The sequence below is a fragment of the Electrophorus electricus genome, chromosome 8, assembly GCF_013358815.1.
Source record: "Electrophorus electricus isolate fEleEle1 chromosome 8, fEleEle1.pri, whole genome shotgun sequence".
NCBI classification, from domain to species: Eukaryota; Metazoa; Chordata; class Actinopteri; order Gymnotiformes; family Gymnotidae; genus Electrophorus; species Electrophorus electricus.
The window spans coordinates 240,760-254,836 of record NC_049542.1 but is presented as its reverse complement, the minus strand read 5'-3'; the positions used below and the strand labels follow the sequence as shown (position 1 = coordinate 254,836).

The following is a 14,077-nucleotide window of genomic DNA, read 5'->3' as shown; positions in this document are numbered from 1 at the left end:
CGTTGCTTTTTCTCTCCTCCTATTTTTCTCACTTGTTGTGTGTTCCTAGTTAGTCACCTTTTAGCATCTGAATTGTTGTGGAATTTTTGGCCAGGGCCATATCCGAGTGTGACAGGCTGGTTGCCTTATTAGCTTTCCTAAACTTCACCTTTCCCGTGTGTTTCAGTCGGAGTATATTCCATGGCCATGCCACTGTAGACACAGTGCGTTGAAGATTAACACCTTGTTTTAAAACATATAACATAGCACATAAGTTCTTAAGTACACATACTCAGGGTGTATCTTATAAGTGGTGGGGTGGGTCAGAGAGAGTTTTGTTACAAAGGGCTGCATGCTTTGTGATGACATCACTATGAAAGATAGAGCTCTCTCTCCAGAGCTCCTCCACCCCCAGAACCCCCCTCAGAGCTCCCTACCCCACCCTCCAGAGCTCCTCCACCCTCCAGAACCCCCTCAGAGCCACTATGCCCCCTCACCTTCTTCAGTGTGAAACCAGAGAACTGTGGTCTTTTAAGCCGGGTAAAGTCAAGCAGTGCTCACCCGGGTCCGTCAGCACTAACAGCCTCAACACACAGCTCCAGAATCAGTATTGTAATTTGTATTATTTCAGTAGCTAGAATTTATGTTATGCATTCTGGTCTTAAATCAATAATCAATCAAAACAAATGATCACTGATCCTACTCCTATGTCGAGTAGCTGAAACTCTAGTACTTATTGTAGGGTATTGTTGACTAACAAACTGTAGTATTTGTTGTTTTTTTCACTTATCATTTTCTGTTATGGATCTTATATGTGTTTCACAATTCTATGCATCAGGATTGATCAGTATTGATCACATTGATCCCTGTATTTCTAGTTCAGTGGTATCGTGGACTCTAACCTACTCTACTGTACTAGGAGTATTCTATGAGGAAATGACAAAACACTTTTGTAAGTCCCTCTGGATAAGAGCGTCTGCTAAATGTTGTAAATTTTAAATAAATGTACACACACCTGCTTAGGTAATACAACACACAAAAGTATATTTAGCATCAACAATAAACAGGATTTTTTCTTTTAATATTTTAAGAGTAGTTTATTCTCCAAGTTTTACTTTGGTTGTATGGAGCATACATTACACATGCGTAGGACGTTCACTTATTCCATAACTGAAGAGAACTGCCAGTTATTGTTTGAAGAAACACACCTTTAAGCTCTGAATAAAAATATTTTAAAAATGTGGTTACTTATCATATTTATGAATAATTCAGTGACAATGCTTGTAAAGACAAGTCGGCGAGTTAGTAATTTTGAGCATAGTTGATGAGAAAGATGAGAAACCCCACCAGTACACAGAACAAAGATGGAAAAGTGAGAATCTCAGACTCATGCAGTCCCCAGAAACTGACCCCATGACCTTGACCTTGACCTTGGTGTTTCCAGCACCGTGTGCTCTATCTTCCTTACCAGGTGACCTACCGCAAGTTTAGTCTGATTTAGTGCCAAGGCCTCTCCAGCCCTTGTCCTTCACCTGTCCTCTCCCTCACCTGTCCCCTCCTTCACCTGTCCCCTCCCTCACCTGTCCCCTCCTTCACCTGTCCCTTCCCTCACCTGTCACCTCCCTCACCTGTCCCCTCCCTCACCTGCCATCTCCCTCACCTGTCCCCTCCTTCACCTGTCCCCTCCCTCACCTGTCATCTCCCTCACCTGTCCCCTCCCTCACCTGTCATCTCCCTCACCTGTCCCCTCCCTCACCTGTCCTCTCCCTCACCTGTCCCCTCCCTCACCTGTCCTCTCCCCCACTTGTCACCTCCCTCACCTGTCACCTCCCTCACCTGTCCTCTCCCTCACCTGTCACCTCCCTCACCTGTCCTCTCCCCCACCTGTCCCCTCCCTCACCTGTCACCTCCCTCACCTGTCCTCTCCCTCACCTGTCCCCTCCCTCACCTGTCACCTCCTTCACCTGTCCTCTCCCTCACCTGTCCCATCCCTCACCTGTCACCTCCCTCACCTGTCCTCTGCCTCACCTGTCACCTCCCTCACCTGTCCTCTCCCTCACCTGTCACCTCCCTCACCTGTCCTCTCCCTCACCTGTCACCTCCCTCACCTGTCCTCTGCCTCACCTGTCACCTCCTTCACCTGTCCTCATGGTCTATTACTCTGTCTCTGGAGGCACAGCTAGGGACCAGAGACACTCCTCCTCAGCCACTGCTACTCATGTGCAGGGTATGATGGGTGGGTATAAGGTTGGAGCAGGTGATGGTTGGTAAGGGCAGGTTATGGCTGTTATGGGGTGGGTAAGACACTTCCAGTGTTTGTGCTCTCTGTGCTCCTCAGAGCTGCTGCTGGTCTCTCCAGCAGGGGGCAGCAGCAAGGCTGACTCAGACGGCACCCCGGTGTACCTGCAGCTGTGGTTCATGGTGGTGATGGCTGCCGTAGCTCTGTTCCTGCTGGCCATCTTCCTGGGCGTGGTCCTTCACAAGGCCCTGAGCCGGCACCCTTCCACCCGTGAGAGACCACCCCTTGTGCCACTCCCCCTGCAACGCCGGAGCCCCAAGGTCACGTATCCACCCAGCAACTCCTACCTGGTCAGTGACGGCTCCCTCACACACACACACACACACACACACACACACACGCACACACACACACACACTCACACACGCACACTCAAACACACACACTCACACACACACACACACACACACACACACACTCACACACACACACACACACACACACACACACACACACTCATTTAGTTTACATCAGTAATAACTGTGCTCAGGGTTTTGTTGCTGTTGTTATTGTTGTATTTATTAGTGAAATAAATACCCTCTCAAGCTTTAGAAAATATTTTTTACTTTTAATTTACCTAACTGAGAATGAACATCACATCATGAGACATTCATCAGTTTTATTAAAACCACAACAAATAAAACATCATGCACTACTTTCTGAATTTTCTGAATCACCAACATATCATCTGTAATTTATGTAAGTCACTGATTTAACACAGATAACACTGCTTTTGCCTTTAGCTGTTTTGGATTCAAAAGGGGTTTTAATTTATATTATAGGAGTTCAATTCCAGTGCTACAGCTATAGGAGGGCAAACAAGAGAATTGACATGATCTCACAATAACTTTTGCTTATAGTTCATTAGTAAAACGTTTAGGCTGTCTTGTGCACTGGTAGACACCCGCCCTCTGGTGGAGAAAAGATGTACTGCGATTTCCCCACTTGTGCATTAATTTACTTTAGGAGTTTATCTTACAGTTTGATACAGTGCCAGACACAACCAGCTCACCCAGTAGCGTCACACTGAAAGGCTTCACTATGCACGTGGAGGTGAGACACACCTACCTGAATTTCATACAGAACTTTTTAATAGAAATCTCCCCAAACTTCCCATATTCTGCTAGCATGTCAGATGTTTGTGACGTGTTTGTCTCTCAGGAAGTGACCAACACCAAAATTCTGGAAGGCCGCAGTTTATCTGCGGGTGAGGTGGGGATAGTTACTGTGTCAACAGGCCACATGACTGCACATGGCCCCTCCCAGAGTCACCTGAGGAGGAGTGTGAGCCAGCTGATAGACAGGAAGGAGGGGGAGGGAGAGGATGTGGTGTGGGATCCATATTTTCAAGCTCACGACAGTGGCATGGTGAGCCCCAAACACACATCCAATAAGGGCTTAGGAAAATAAACTTGTTTGACTCTAATTTCTCCTTACGTCTTCTGTTTGTCTAATACTTTTCCTTTTTCTCACCTCTTCGTCTCCTTCAGTTTGACGAGGAGTTTGTGGACACCATTAAGGGCTTTAGCACCGTGAGAAAAGAGCACACCATGTTCACCGACACCAATTTGTGACCTTCTGTAACAGTGCTCTCTGACCTCTAACCTCCAAACAGCCAGAGCCCTTTCAGAGGCGCATGCAGGAAGAGGTTTGCAGGGACAAAAAAAAAAGAAAAAATGGAGAAAACCTACAAAGAGAGAAAAAAGAAAAAAATGCTTGTGGGCATTGAGAACTGAATCTATGAGAGCTGAATCAATGAGAACTGAATCTATTAGAATTGAATCTGTGAACTAAATCTATGAGAGCTGAATCAATGAGAACTGAATCTGTCAGAACTGAATCTATGAGAGCTGAATCTGTGAGAACTGAATCTGTCAGAATTGAATCTGTTAGAGTTGAATCTATGAGAACTGAATCTGCCAGAACTGAATCTGTGAGCTGAATCTATGAGAACTAAATCGGTCAGAACTGAATCTATGAGAGCTGAATCCGTCAGAACTGAATCTGTGCTGTGGAGTGTGGTGTCGCTGATCCCTCTCCCTCATGGGAGAGTGAACACAGGAGCCTCCACTCGGAAGTCATTACTCCTCCAACAGGAGCAGGGAGACGAAGCCAAGGGCAGGAATGACAAAGACTTGCAGAAGTCATGACTTGTCTTGTGATGTCATCCTGTTATGTCATTTTTGCTGAACGCCACTGGGTGTGTCTGGCAGGACTACCTAACTTGAAGGTGGTGTGTCTGACCTTTATAAGGTGTCGTAAGCACATTGTGAAGGGCAAATGCACCCTTTTCATTCTGAACAGAATTTACAGCTACAGTGCAGTTAACAGACCCATGTGTTTTCAGCGTTCATGTTTAAATTATGTGTTCTGTTCAGCCGTGTCCAATTTCTGGAAAGAACATTAGCGGTTTGTCATACTGTAATCATCGTCATCGTGGTTTTATACTCTAGATGGGATGTTTTATATTTAATGAGATGTTGGAACACTGAACAGACTGGCCATGTCTCCACATCTAGCTACTTATATTTTGGACATGTGACCCACTACCCAAGCCTAACACAGCAACATTTGGAGGAAAATGTACCAGACCTAGATGCATGTGAAAATGCATATGAAAATCACACAGCCTCATAATATTTATAATATGCACATCTGGAAACATGGAGAAAGAAAAAAAATATGTGAACTAGTCAGCATTCACAATATTATTGCTAATAATAAATTACACAAATATGTTGCATGAAGATCGTCCTGTAATAAATCCACTACTGGCTGTCAAAGTCAGGTTAGGCAAGGTAGCTAATAGCGGTGGATGTGGGGCAAGTTAGCTACTAACGCTGGATGTGAAATTTGAATTGAGTAATTTTAGTAAAATGCCAATAAATTCTAAAATATTGGATCTGGATGCATTATGGTAGTGAGAACTTGCTTAATGCCCCTAAAAATAGTCTTAATTACTTTACTGAAAATATCTTCCTGGTAATCTCAAAAGTGAAATATTGATTTGTTCACCACAGGATTAATGAAATACACCAAAAAACTAAACATCTTAATATTAAGGCAGCTAGCTAGTCATCCAAGTTAATGTTAGAGCAGTTTAAACTCATTTAAACAATTTTAAAACCAACGGTTACAGATACTACCCATTTAGCTGCTGAAAGGCTGGTAAAAACCCCTTACAAATCAGTAATGCAGACTGGCCTACCCCTTCACTAGATACTTTATTATTGCATCAGCTATCCTGTTTATTGGATGGTTAACCCAACACACAGTTACAATAACACAAACACACAGCACTGTTTCACCAAGATGTCATCATTTATTTGCAGTGTACTGTGATGCGTACAGGTATGATGTCATCATCTATTTGAGGTGCACTGTGATGCATACAGGCACTGTAATGTTTGTGCCGCTACAGACCATGAGATGGATACAAAACACTGACTAAATAATTTAACTCTCATAGCATAGAACATGAGATTAAAAAATTTTGAGAATGTTGCATTAAAAATAAGGAGTTTTTCTATGTACAAAATGTCAGGCATTTACAAAGACGGCCTTTCACTGTTGCTCATTTTCCCATATAAATATAAACTTCTAGTTATTAGCAGAAGGACCCTGAATTGGCACTCAGTGCGGATAGGTTTATTTGTTGTTTAAAACAAAAAACAAACAAAAAACAAACAAAACAAACAAACAAACAGAAAAAAAACACCACAGGCCACTCCAGCCTATTCCTCAAATCACTGCTATAAGGAGAAGAGTTATGAAGCATCGTGGGAAGTGCAGTTCCTCACTTGCTTTTCCACAGAGCAGCTGGACTGTAATGTAGTGTTCTGAAAGACTACACCCTTCCCATTTCACCTCTCACGTGGAGCTGACTTTCATTATGAACTCAAGAAAAAGTGCCTGGTGCAGCTACTGCTTGGTGTCTGACTGGTTACAAAAATCACTACCATAGATGATAAAATCACAAACAGGCAGGCACACAGAGACACCCGTTTAACTAGCCAAACCATAGTTAATGCTAGACAAAACCTGCTAAGTGACCTATTAGTCTAGAGGACCTGTACTGCTAACCACAACTACTACTCCAGAACTAGCCACAGGTACTCTGTCTTAGGAGAAGTACCATCTGGATTTAAACAAAGCAGAATATTTTCTTTATCCTTTGGGGTGCTGGGACGTTGTCAGAGACATCACCACCTGCACTAATAGCACCCCATCATGGGTTCATTTGGGATTGGGATTGACTTAATTATACAATTTCCATCCTTCCAGTTATTGCCATTATAAATGTTAAATTAAAAAATGAGTAGCACCACAGAGATCAAGTGAGCTACTGGAGAAAATCCAGATTCTATCTTTGACACGTTCTGCTTACGAGAGAGAGAGCAAGAGCGTACACCAGCCCAACGCTTACCTTACTAGCATACGACATACTCCACAAACATACTACAGAAGCCTTACTACAGAGATTTCTCCTGTAGAGTCTAAATGAGGCAGGAAGCACTTGGCTTGTAGGAGGGTGCACATTCAATGCTGCATTGCTTAAGAATCCCAAAAAGGATCCATTTTATTGTGAACATGACTGCTACCAGTCTTTTTCCCCACAAACCCACCCTAACTCAGGATGACCAACACAATCACAGAGCCTTCCAGGCAGATCAGACTCACACCTGATCCTGGAACTGTTACTAACCAACTAAACATGAATTAGCTTTTCTAATTAATGCTCACCAATGTGGATTACTATGGAAACAAACACTGTAGTGTCACTGACTGAACATTGCAGCTGTTCTTCAGTGTGTTAGTGTGTGCACCTCTGTAAAATTTTATTTCCAGCATTTTTGTTCTCTGTATTTTTGTCTATAACTATATAACTACAGATAAACGATGTGCAGAGATAAATCAGTTTGACTGCTCCATTCAAGAAACATGCACTTCTCACTGTAGAATCTGGAACAGATGCACCAGTTCAACACCAACATCTGTTGTCACTGTAGAACTAAGTGCAGAGAAAGGGGTCCTGATTTTTGGGGATTCCTTATCAACAGAGAGTGAACTATCCGTCCTGACGCGTTAACTACAGTACCATCTCTCCACTTCTCAGAGAAGTTCACATCATCAAAACATCACTGTTCAAACATGACGTCCTCTCTGCATTTTAGCATTTGGAGGACCCCACCAGGAAAGACAAACTCTCCTTAATATTGCTGTGAAATATCCATTACGTTAGTAATGCTATAGCTATGCTACACTCTGCTATGGGTCGAGCTGAAACAGACTTGTCTACAGGTGATGAATGCATTTTTATATTAGTTCTGCTTGAAGCTTTCTCATTGGGTGTAGCTTGTTCCCTCTTAATCCTGATTGGGCATCGATCAGACCAGCACAACATTACCCAACTCAGGCTACAGTGAAGAAATATAAAAAGGTGAAACCCATGCAGCCTCAATTCAGCCCTTCATCAGTACCTCCAAAAATACTGTCAATGGTTTACAAATGGTGACTACATGCCCACATAACATTAAAAACATCTTACTAGTATATTAAAGGATAACTACATTTGTACACAAAAGGTTAATAAAGAAGAAACTGGTCGTTTGTGAGGAAAGGAAGGATGTGGGAGGGAGACAAACTGCCTGTGTTGGACGAGGCCCAGCTGCATGGGTCTATGTGGGACACAGAACTGCAGAGACGAGAGAAAACAAGAGACCTGTCAATCACAACATCTGAGCCAATTAACCACAGATTCAAGTGTAGAGGGTGGGCATCTGAGGAGCACAAGAAGGTGGAAGCTCATGAAGGAGACACACCCAGGAAAGGTAGAAGAAGAGATAGACAGGCACTCAGATAAGGGGGGCACGGGTGGTGAATATGTAAGTGTGGCCCCCTGGGTAAGTGGTGCCCCCTGAATGGTGGCAAGGGGCGTGCCGTTACCTTTGAGGATGTAATCGGTCAGAAGGCTGGGGACCTTCTCACTGTCCTCCCGCATGGCATGCAATACTGAAGTAAAAAATGACACAAATAAACACAAACAACCACAACTACACACGTTGAAGGAGAAACTACAAAAAAACCCCCCAAAAAAACAACACACGCAACATGTGGTGCAATTTCCACTCACTCTTAGTTAGGATCTGCAGGTCCTCAACTGAGGGAGAACCATTTTTCTTCTCATAGGGAATAACTGTAGTCAAATACTGAGAGAGAGAGAGTGAGAGTGTTTAGGTAATTACAGTTAAGAAGTAAAAATCTTTACTTCTAAAAAGGAAGGGATGACATCATGCAAAAATAAAAAATAAACATCAACAAAATCATGAAGAAACCATAATAAAGAATATAAGCAATGTGTGTTACAAATGATTAGTGACTCTAGTAGTTTGGGTAACTCAGGCGTCAACTGTAGCGTGACTCTGTAGTACGGGCGTAAACTGTAGTATTTTTTTTGGTGTTCTGAAAAATTGCCCTGGTTATTCACTCATTAATAATCAGCACCAAATTTGTATGCATCACATTCCCTATTTAAACCAATCAAAAATCTCATCACTGGGAGCACTGACAATAATTGGTCACAACCGAATGCTTGACACAGCTGTGATTGGCTAGTGAGGCACAACTGTCCTCAGAAATACTGGACTCCATTTATAAAAGTTGGAGAGGGCAGAGGGGTCTGGATACATGCTTACTGTTGGAAGAAAACCTGGGCAACTCAATTTTTAGCGGTTGTGATTTATTTTGCGTTAACCTGCTAGCGCCTTTAGCGCCCCTGGGCGTTTCCTAATGATTTAAAACAAGCTGCTTCACATCAGGTCTAAGCTTTAGTCTGACCTGCTTCAGCTGAGCTGGTTTCGTTTTTGGAAAGTGAAAAAGGTTTTTCTTACGACAGCAGTGACACGTGTCAATGTGAAGCACGTAGCGACGTGGAGGAGGTGAGAAATAACAGACGTTTAAAAGAGAGAGAGATGGCGCTCGGGAGGACAGGAGTGGAGCAGCACCTGTCTGTCCTCTCCAGGGCCTCGGAAAGACTGAATTACAGTGGAGAGACCTTCCATACTGAACTGCTAGAGAGAGAGAGGTAAGTATGCACCACAGGCAGCAGTGCCTCTGAAAAGAAAGGTGTACAAAACACAGAAAGTCTGAGCGAAAGAAAGATGAGCTCTGCATTCAGCAATCTGAAGCAGTACTCTGCTCTGTGTGTGTGCATGCGAGAGGGCATGTGTGTGAGTGAGCGTGCATGTATGATCATGGGAGTGTGACGAGCTCATATGAACACAATACTGCAACCAACATTCATTTTGCACACCAACCCACCAATAAAAAACACAGCAAAGAGCACATATCTTATTCCAGAAGAGAATGAGAGAGAGTGAGTGTGTGCGCGCGTTACAATTACATTCAGCAGCTGGTTCTCTATCTGTATATGTGTGCGCGCGTGTATGCTACACTCACAGTTCCAGGCACATGCGTGCGATCACTCCTCGGTGTTCCTGTGACGGTCCTCCCCTTCCTCCTCCTCTTCGCCATTTCTCGGTGCTCTTTCTGCCGGTTCTGCACCTCGATGAGGACAGAGATGAAGCTGTTCTTTACCTCCTTCTCAAAGTCCAGCTCATCCCGCAGGGCCAGATGCTCAATCAGCTCCTCTGAGAAACGGCGAATCTCCCTCTCCACCTCCTCCAACAACTCCTCCAGCTCACACACCCCCATGCCTCGCAGACCTGGGGGACAAGGGAACAGTGCTCTGAACAATTGTTGTACACACACCACACACCTGCAGGAGAGGGCTCTGAACAATTGTGTACACACACCACACACCTGCAGGAGAGGGCTCTGAACAATTGTGTACACGCACCACACACCTGCAGGAGAGGGCTCTGAACAAATGTGCACGAACGCACACACGGACAGGTTTCTTTCAAAAGAAGTCCAACCTTTACATCCTGACCAGAATTATACAATCTTTTAGAAGTGCACAGATAAACATGCATAACCAATTACTTTAGTATGAACTATAAAACAGCATAAAACAGATAACAGCCTTCTGAATAACACCAGGATCCAGCTCTCTAACCCATACATGCTTAAAGTGCATTTAAATAGCTGTGCATTTAAATAGCGTTTTGTGTGCGTGTTTGTGGATATCCACAAACACGCACACAAAAAGCTATTTAAATGCACAGTATTATGCAATGTATGTGTGTTACATAATAACTGTCTTGCCCTCCATCACAATCACCGTTACTCAGCTGATGTGGCACATTCTGCCAGTTCTGTCCTCTCTCTCTCTCGACAGGTGCACTTCCAGCAGTAAGGAACCAGAGCCCCTGTGCTCTGCCCCATGCCCAAAAGGCCCCACCCCACATCTGACAGGCTCCGTCTCATGTCCATGCTGGACCATGCGGTCCTCCCACACTGACCACCAGGCTGTCAGTGAAGAACACCACCCCAGCTCCAGGAGTAGGCCCCTGTAACCCTCGTCTGGGCAGGGAATCCGACTTTCTGTTCCTCTTCTTCTGCCTGTCTGGATCTTTACCCCAGCCTTGTTCACCTACAAGAAACATAACAGACAGACAAGGGCAGACACGCAGGCAGACAGACGCAGACGTAATACTGACGTTCCTCATAGCTGCTGGTGAAGGTGGCGTGAGAGAGGGTGTGCAGCTCCTTAGAAAGCACAGAGAGGTCAGACTGGGAGGGTCTCTCGTCCTCCTCAGGGTCCGGAGACTCCTGCATGATCTCCTCTATCTCCTCAATCACCTGCCACAAAGACACCCATCAACAACACCCATAACACACAACAACTACATTAACTACATCATTCTGTATCACTGAAACTAATATTTTCTTTTTAAACATTAAAAGCCCTAATGGATTTCCCCTATTGCATGTATATGCAAATACACATCATATCTAGTACATAAAGTTAGAACCTGTGAACACGTTTTATCTGTGTGTGTGTGTGTGTGTGTGTGTGTGTGTGTGTGTGTGTGTGTGTGTGTGTGTGTGTGTGTGTGTGTGCCTGTGTGTTTACTTGGTGTTGAGAGCTCATCTGCACATTACAGCCTTCTGCAGTACAGTGAACAGATGACGTATGGTGGAGTTTAGGATTAATCTACTTCTCACTCGCTTGCTCTTACACATGTTTGTACCTCTGTGCGTGTGTGTGTGTGTGTGTGTGTGTGTATACCTGCTCAGCAGTAAACAATGGCTCCTCGTTGACGCAGGACACAATGATGGAGTGCAGATCCATCTGTTCCCTGAGTTCCTCATCATCAGATACATCCAGACTCACACTGTCCACCTTCTGAACACACACACAGACAAAACAGCATTTACACTGTCTCGTGTATGGAAACGGAGAAAAGTTCCTCACTGTCACTGAATCCTTGTTAACAGTGTGAGATGGATGGGTGTGTTGAGCTCTACTGTGAGAGGTGATGGACAGATGTATGGAGGGATGGAGTTCTTACCTCCTGCAGACAGAGGTTGAGCGTAGGAAGGTGCAGAGAGCGAGTGTGAGACGTCTTCCAGTCCACAGGCATCACGTTTCCATAGTTATCTGTGAGAGTATTCCATATTCTACACACACCCAAAGAGAGACAGGGAGAGGGAGCACACGCATGAACTCTAGAGCCTGTGAATTATGGTGGAACTTCAACCATGTCAAACCATAACCATGGATCACCAGCACACACTCACAATACAGCAGTTTGAATCTGTAGGGATAAAATATTTCTAATCCATTAAAAATTGACTATTCATAAAACACTGCTTATCCGGTTTGTGGCTTTGGGGGGGTTAGGAGGACTGTGACACTTTTCCTCTGTATCCTACTGTGTAATGTATTCCACTCAGTATTTCAGTCCAGCTGTGAAAACAACAGCCAGTGGAGACCAGCCAGAGCCCTGGAAATAAAGGACTAAAGAGCCCCGCTGCAGGCCAAGTCAGTGTGATGTATGAGAAGATCTTTGCCGTGTTGTGTGTTGTGTCCATTTCAACACATCCTCTTCCCCCTTATCAGTCCGCAGAGAGAGCACAGGGCTTCCGGGAGACTCATCACGGCCATCGGCACACCACCTACCACTTCTCTCCTTCCCCACAAACAGCTGGCCTGTTTGATCAGTAAATCTGCTACTAAAGGCGGTGTCTCCTCAAGACCACCCAGCGAACAGCCCTGCCAACACCCCTCATGAGGGGACGCGCTTGAAACAGGAGACTCAGAACTTTGGACATTTAATCCAAATAAGAAATAATCAACAAAACATTTGAAAATTGTGTGTCTGTGGGAGGACACTCTGAAGTCTGTGAAAGCACTTCCCAAGTCTCCTCTCTCATGTGTCTGTGAGGAAGGCCACGTGTGTCGCACACAAAACCTTACCTGACCATCTCTTCCTTTACTCTAAAACACACACAATCTATCCACGACATTTTTCCCACTCTGTTACCATCTTCAATACATCTTCTTATCCATGTTTCCTTCTCTCGACCCTTATTCAAAGTGCCAATATTTGGCCGAATAGCAACCAAAAACACCTCCTGGGAATGACGGGAAAGCTCGACAGGAATGAGAAATAGCCTAAAGCTGCAGAGAAAGGTATAGGTTACAGCTAAAGTTCAAGAATCACATTCAAGCCATCATATTTCTAGGCCAACTTCAGATGACTTCAATGGACTTTCCTTGACTTAGTCACCTGATGAAACAACTGACAACAGCTGCAGTGTCACGAATAAAGTCCGTTAAAGGTTTCAAAAACACCTGACAACCATCAAATAATATAGTTAACTATAGCCAACCGTAAAACTATATAGTTAACCATATAGCCTAGTTAACCATAAAACTATATAATTATCCGTCAAACCGTATAAATAACCATATAGTTAAGACAGCTAATAACTTTATTCTCATGTAACTAGCTGGAACTTTGTTAACTTGCAAGCTAACCTAGCTGCCCGTGATGTATCTAGGTTAGGTTAGCTAGCTTATAATATGTTTATTTTAGCTCACTTAGATGAATAATCATTTACTGACAACGAAATGAATTAGTTACGAGAGCATTAAAATCGCGAAACCTCTCATGAACGACATCTGAGACTGCAAGATGACCGTTTGTGGAGCAAAGCTGTGAGACAGAGTTGGACATGTTTGAGCTAACGCTGGCTGGGCTAACGCTAACGTTGTTTACACAGCACTGATTTTCTGAAGAAAATTACACGACGGACTTCTTACTCGTCGTCCTTCAGAAGATTGTCCTCCGTAATGGGCTTAACCGGGGCGATATTCTCGGTCCTGGTGTCGTGAGTTCGGAAGCACACGGTCAGTCTCTCGTCGAAATCATGCACCAGGTCCTCCAGGGACTCGAAGCGGCACGTCTCTCCGGAGACGCAGTTGTCCGTGTCCGAGAAACCCTCCGGTCCAGCGTCGCCCATGTTCGCGTTGATCCGGTCCAGCCTGGACAGACGAGCGTCCGCGACCGGGCTGAACTCGTTAAAGTCCTGCCAGTCTTCATCAAACTGCGATAACGGAGCCGCCATCGCTCTTCTCGGAGCAGTCTCCTCGTTTACCGACGGATTTACCGTAAGAACAGAAAATAACGCGCAGACACCTCCTGTGAAACAACTCCTCACTTCCACCCCATCCTAAAATTATAAAGGCGTTTTTCCTTGAGAAACTAAACTAGGAACCATGCGGTCGCTACCTGCAGCACCAGTGAAACACATCTACTGCATAGCCATCATAATTATGCTCCTGCACAAAACGACACACTCTTGCACTTATATTGATGAGGAACAACA

General features: G+C 44.4%; 1 protein-coding gene and 1 long non-coding RNA gene across 3 annotated transcripts; one reads left to right on the top strand and one right to left on the bottom strand.

The window, feature by feature from the left end:
* The first annotated feature begins 2,479 nt into the window (after positions 1-2,479).
* On the top strand, positions 2,480-3,496 carry LOC113582956. The gene is made up of 3 exons (XR_003411205.1): positions 2,480-2,568; positions 3,260-3,331; positions 3,440-3,496. It is a non-coding gene; the product is annotated as an uncharacterized LOC113582956 (long non-coding RNA).
* A 2,082-nt stretch (positions 3,497-5,578) lies between these two features.
* On the bottom strand, positions 5,579-14,049 carry si:ch211-57i17.1 (uncharacterized protein LOC565010 homolog). Of its 2 annotated transcripts, XM_027019011.2 has the most exons (8): positions 13,512-14,034; positions 11,755-11,863; positions 11,472-11,588; positions 10,900-11,041; positions 9,737-10,002; positions 8,412-8,487; positions 8,225-8,290; positions 5,579-7,973 (listed from the first exon to the last, which is right to left on the bottom strand). In XM_027019011.2, exons 1-8 carry the CDS (start codon positions 13,814-13,816, stop codon positions 7,957-7,959), a joined length of 1,098 nt encoding a protein of 365 aa, XP_026874812.2. In that variant the 5' UTR covers positions 13,817-14,034; the 3' UTR covers positions 5,579-7,956. The 2 variants fall into 2 exon arrangements, with proteins under 2 accessions (XP_026874812.2, XP_035385229.1); XM_035529336.1 differs by lacking the exons at positions 5,579-7,973; positions 8,225-8,290; positions 8,412-8,487 and adding an exon at positions 8,494-9,391 and having other exon boundaries at positions 13,512-14,049.
* Between the last annotated feature and the right edge of the window lie 28 nt (positions 14,050-14,077).

Bases quoted from the DNA above. Each gene is read 5' to 3' on its own strand.
- si:ch211-57i17.1 (XM_035529336.1), bottom strand. From the start codon at position 13,816: ATGGCGGCTCCGTTATCGCAGTTTGATGAAGACTGGCAGGACTTTAAC. The intron at 11,042-11,471 runs GTATACACACAC...TCTTTGTGGCAG, and splicing joins CATTGTTTACTGCTGAGCAG to GTGATTGAGGAGATAGAGGA. The intron at 9,392-9,736 runs GTGAGTGTAGCA...CTTTCTTTTCAG, and splicing joins GCACGCATGTGCCTGGAACT to AGGCACTGCTGCCTGTGGTG.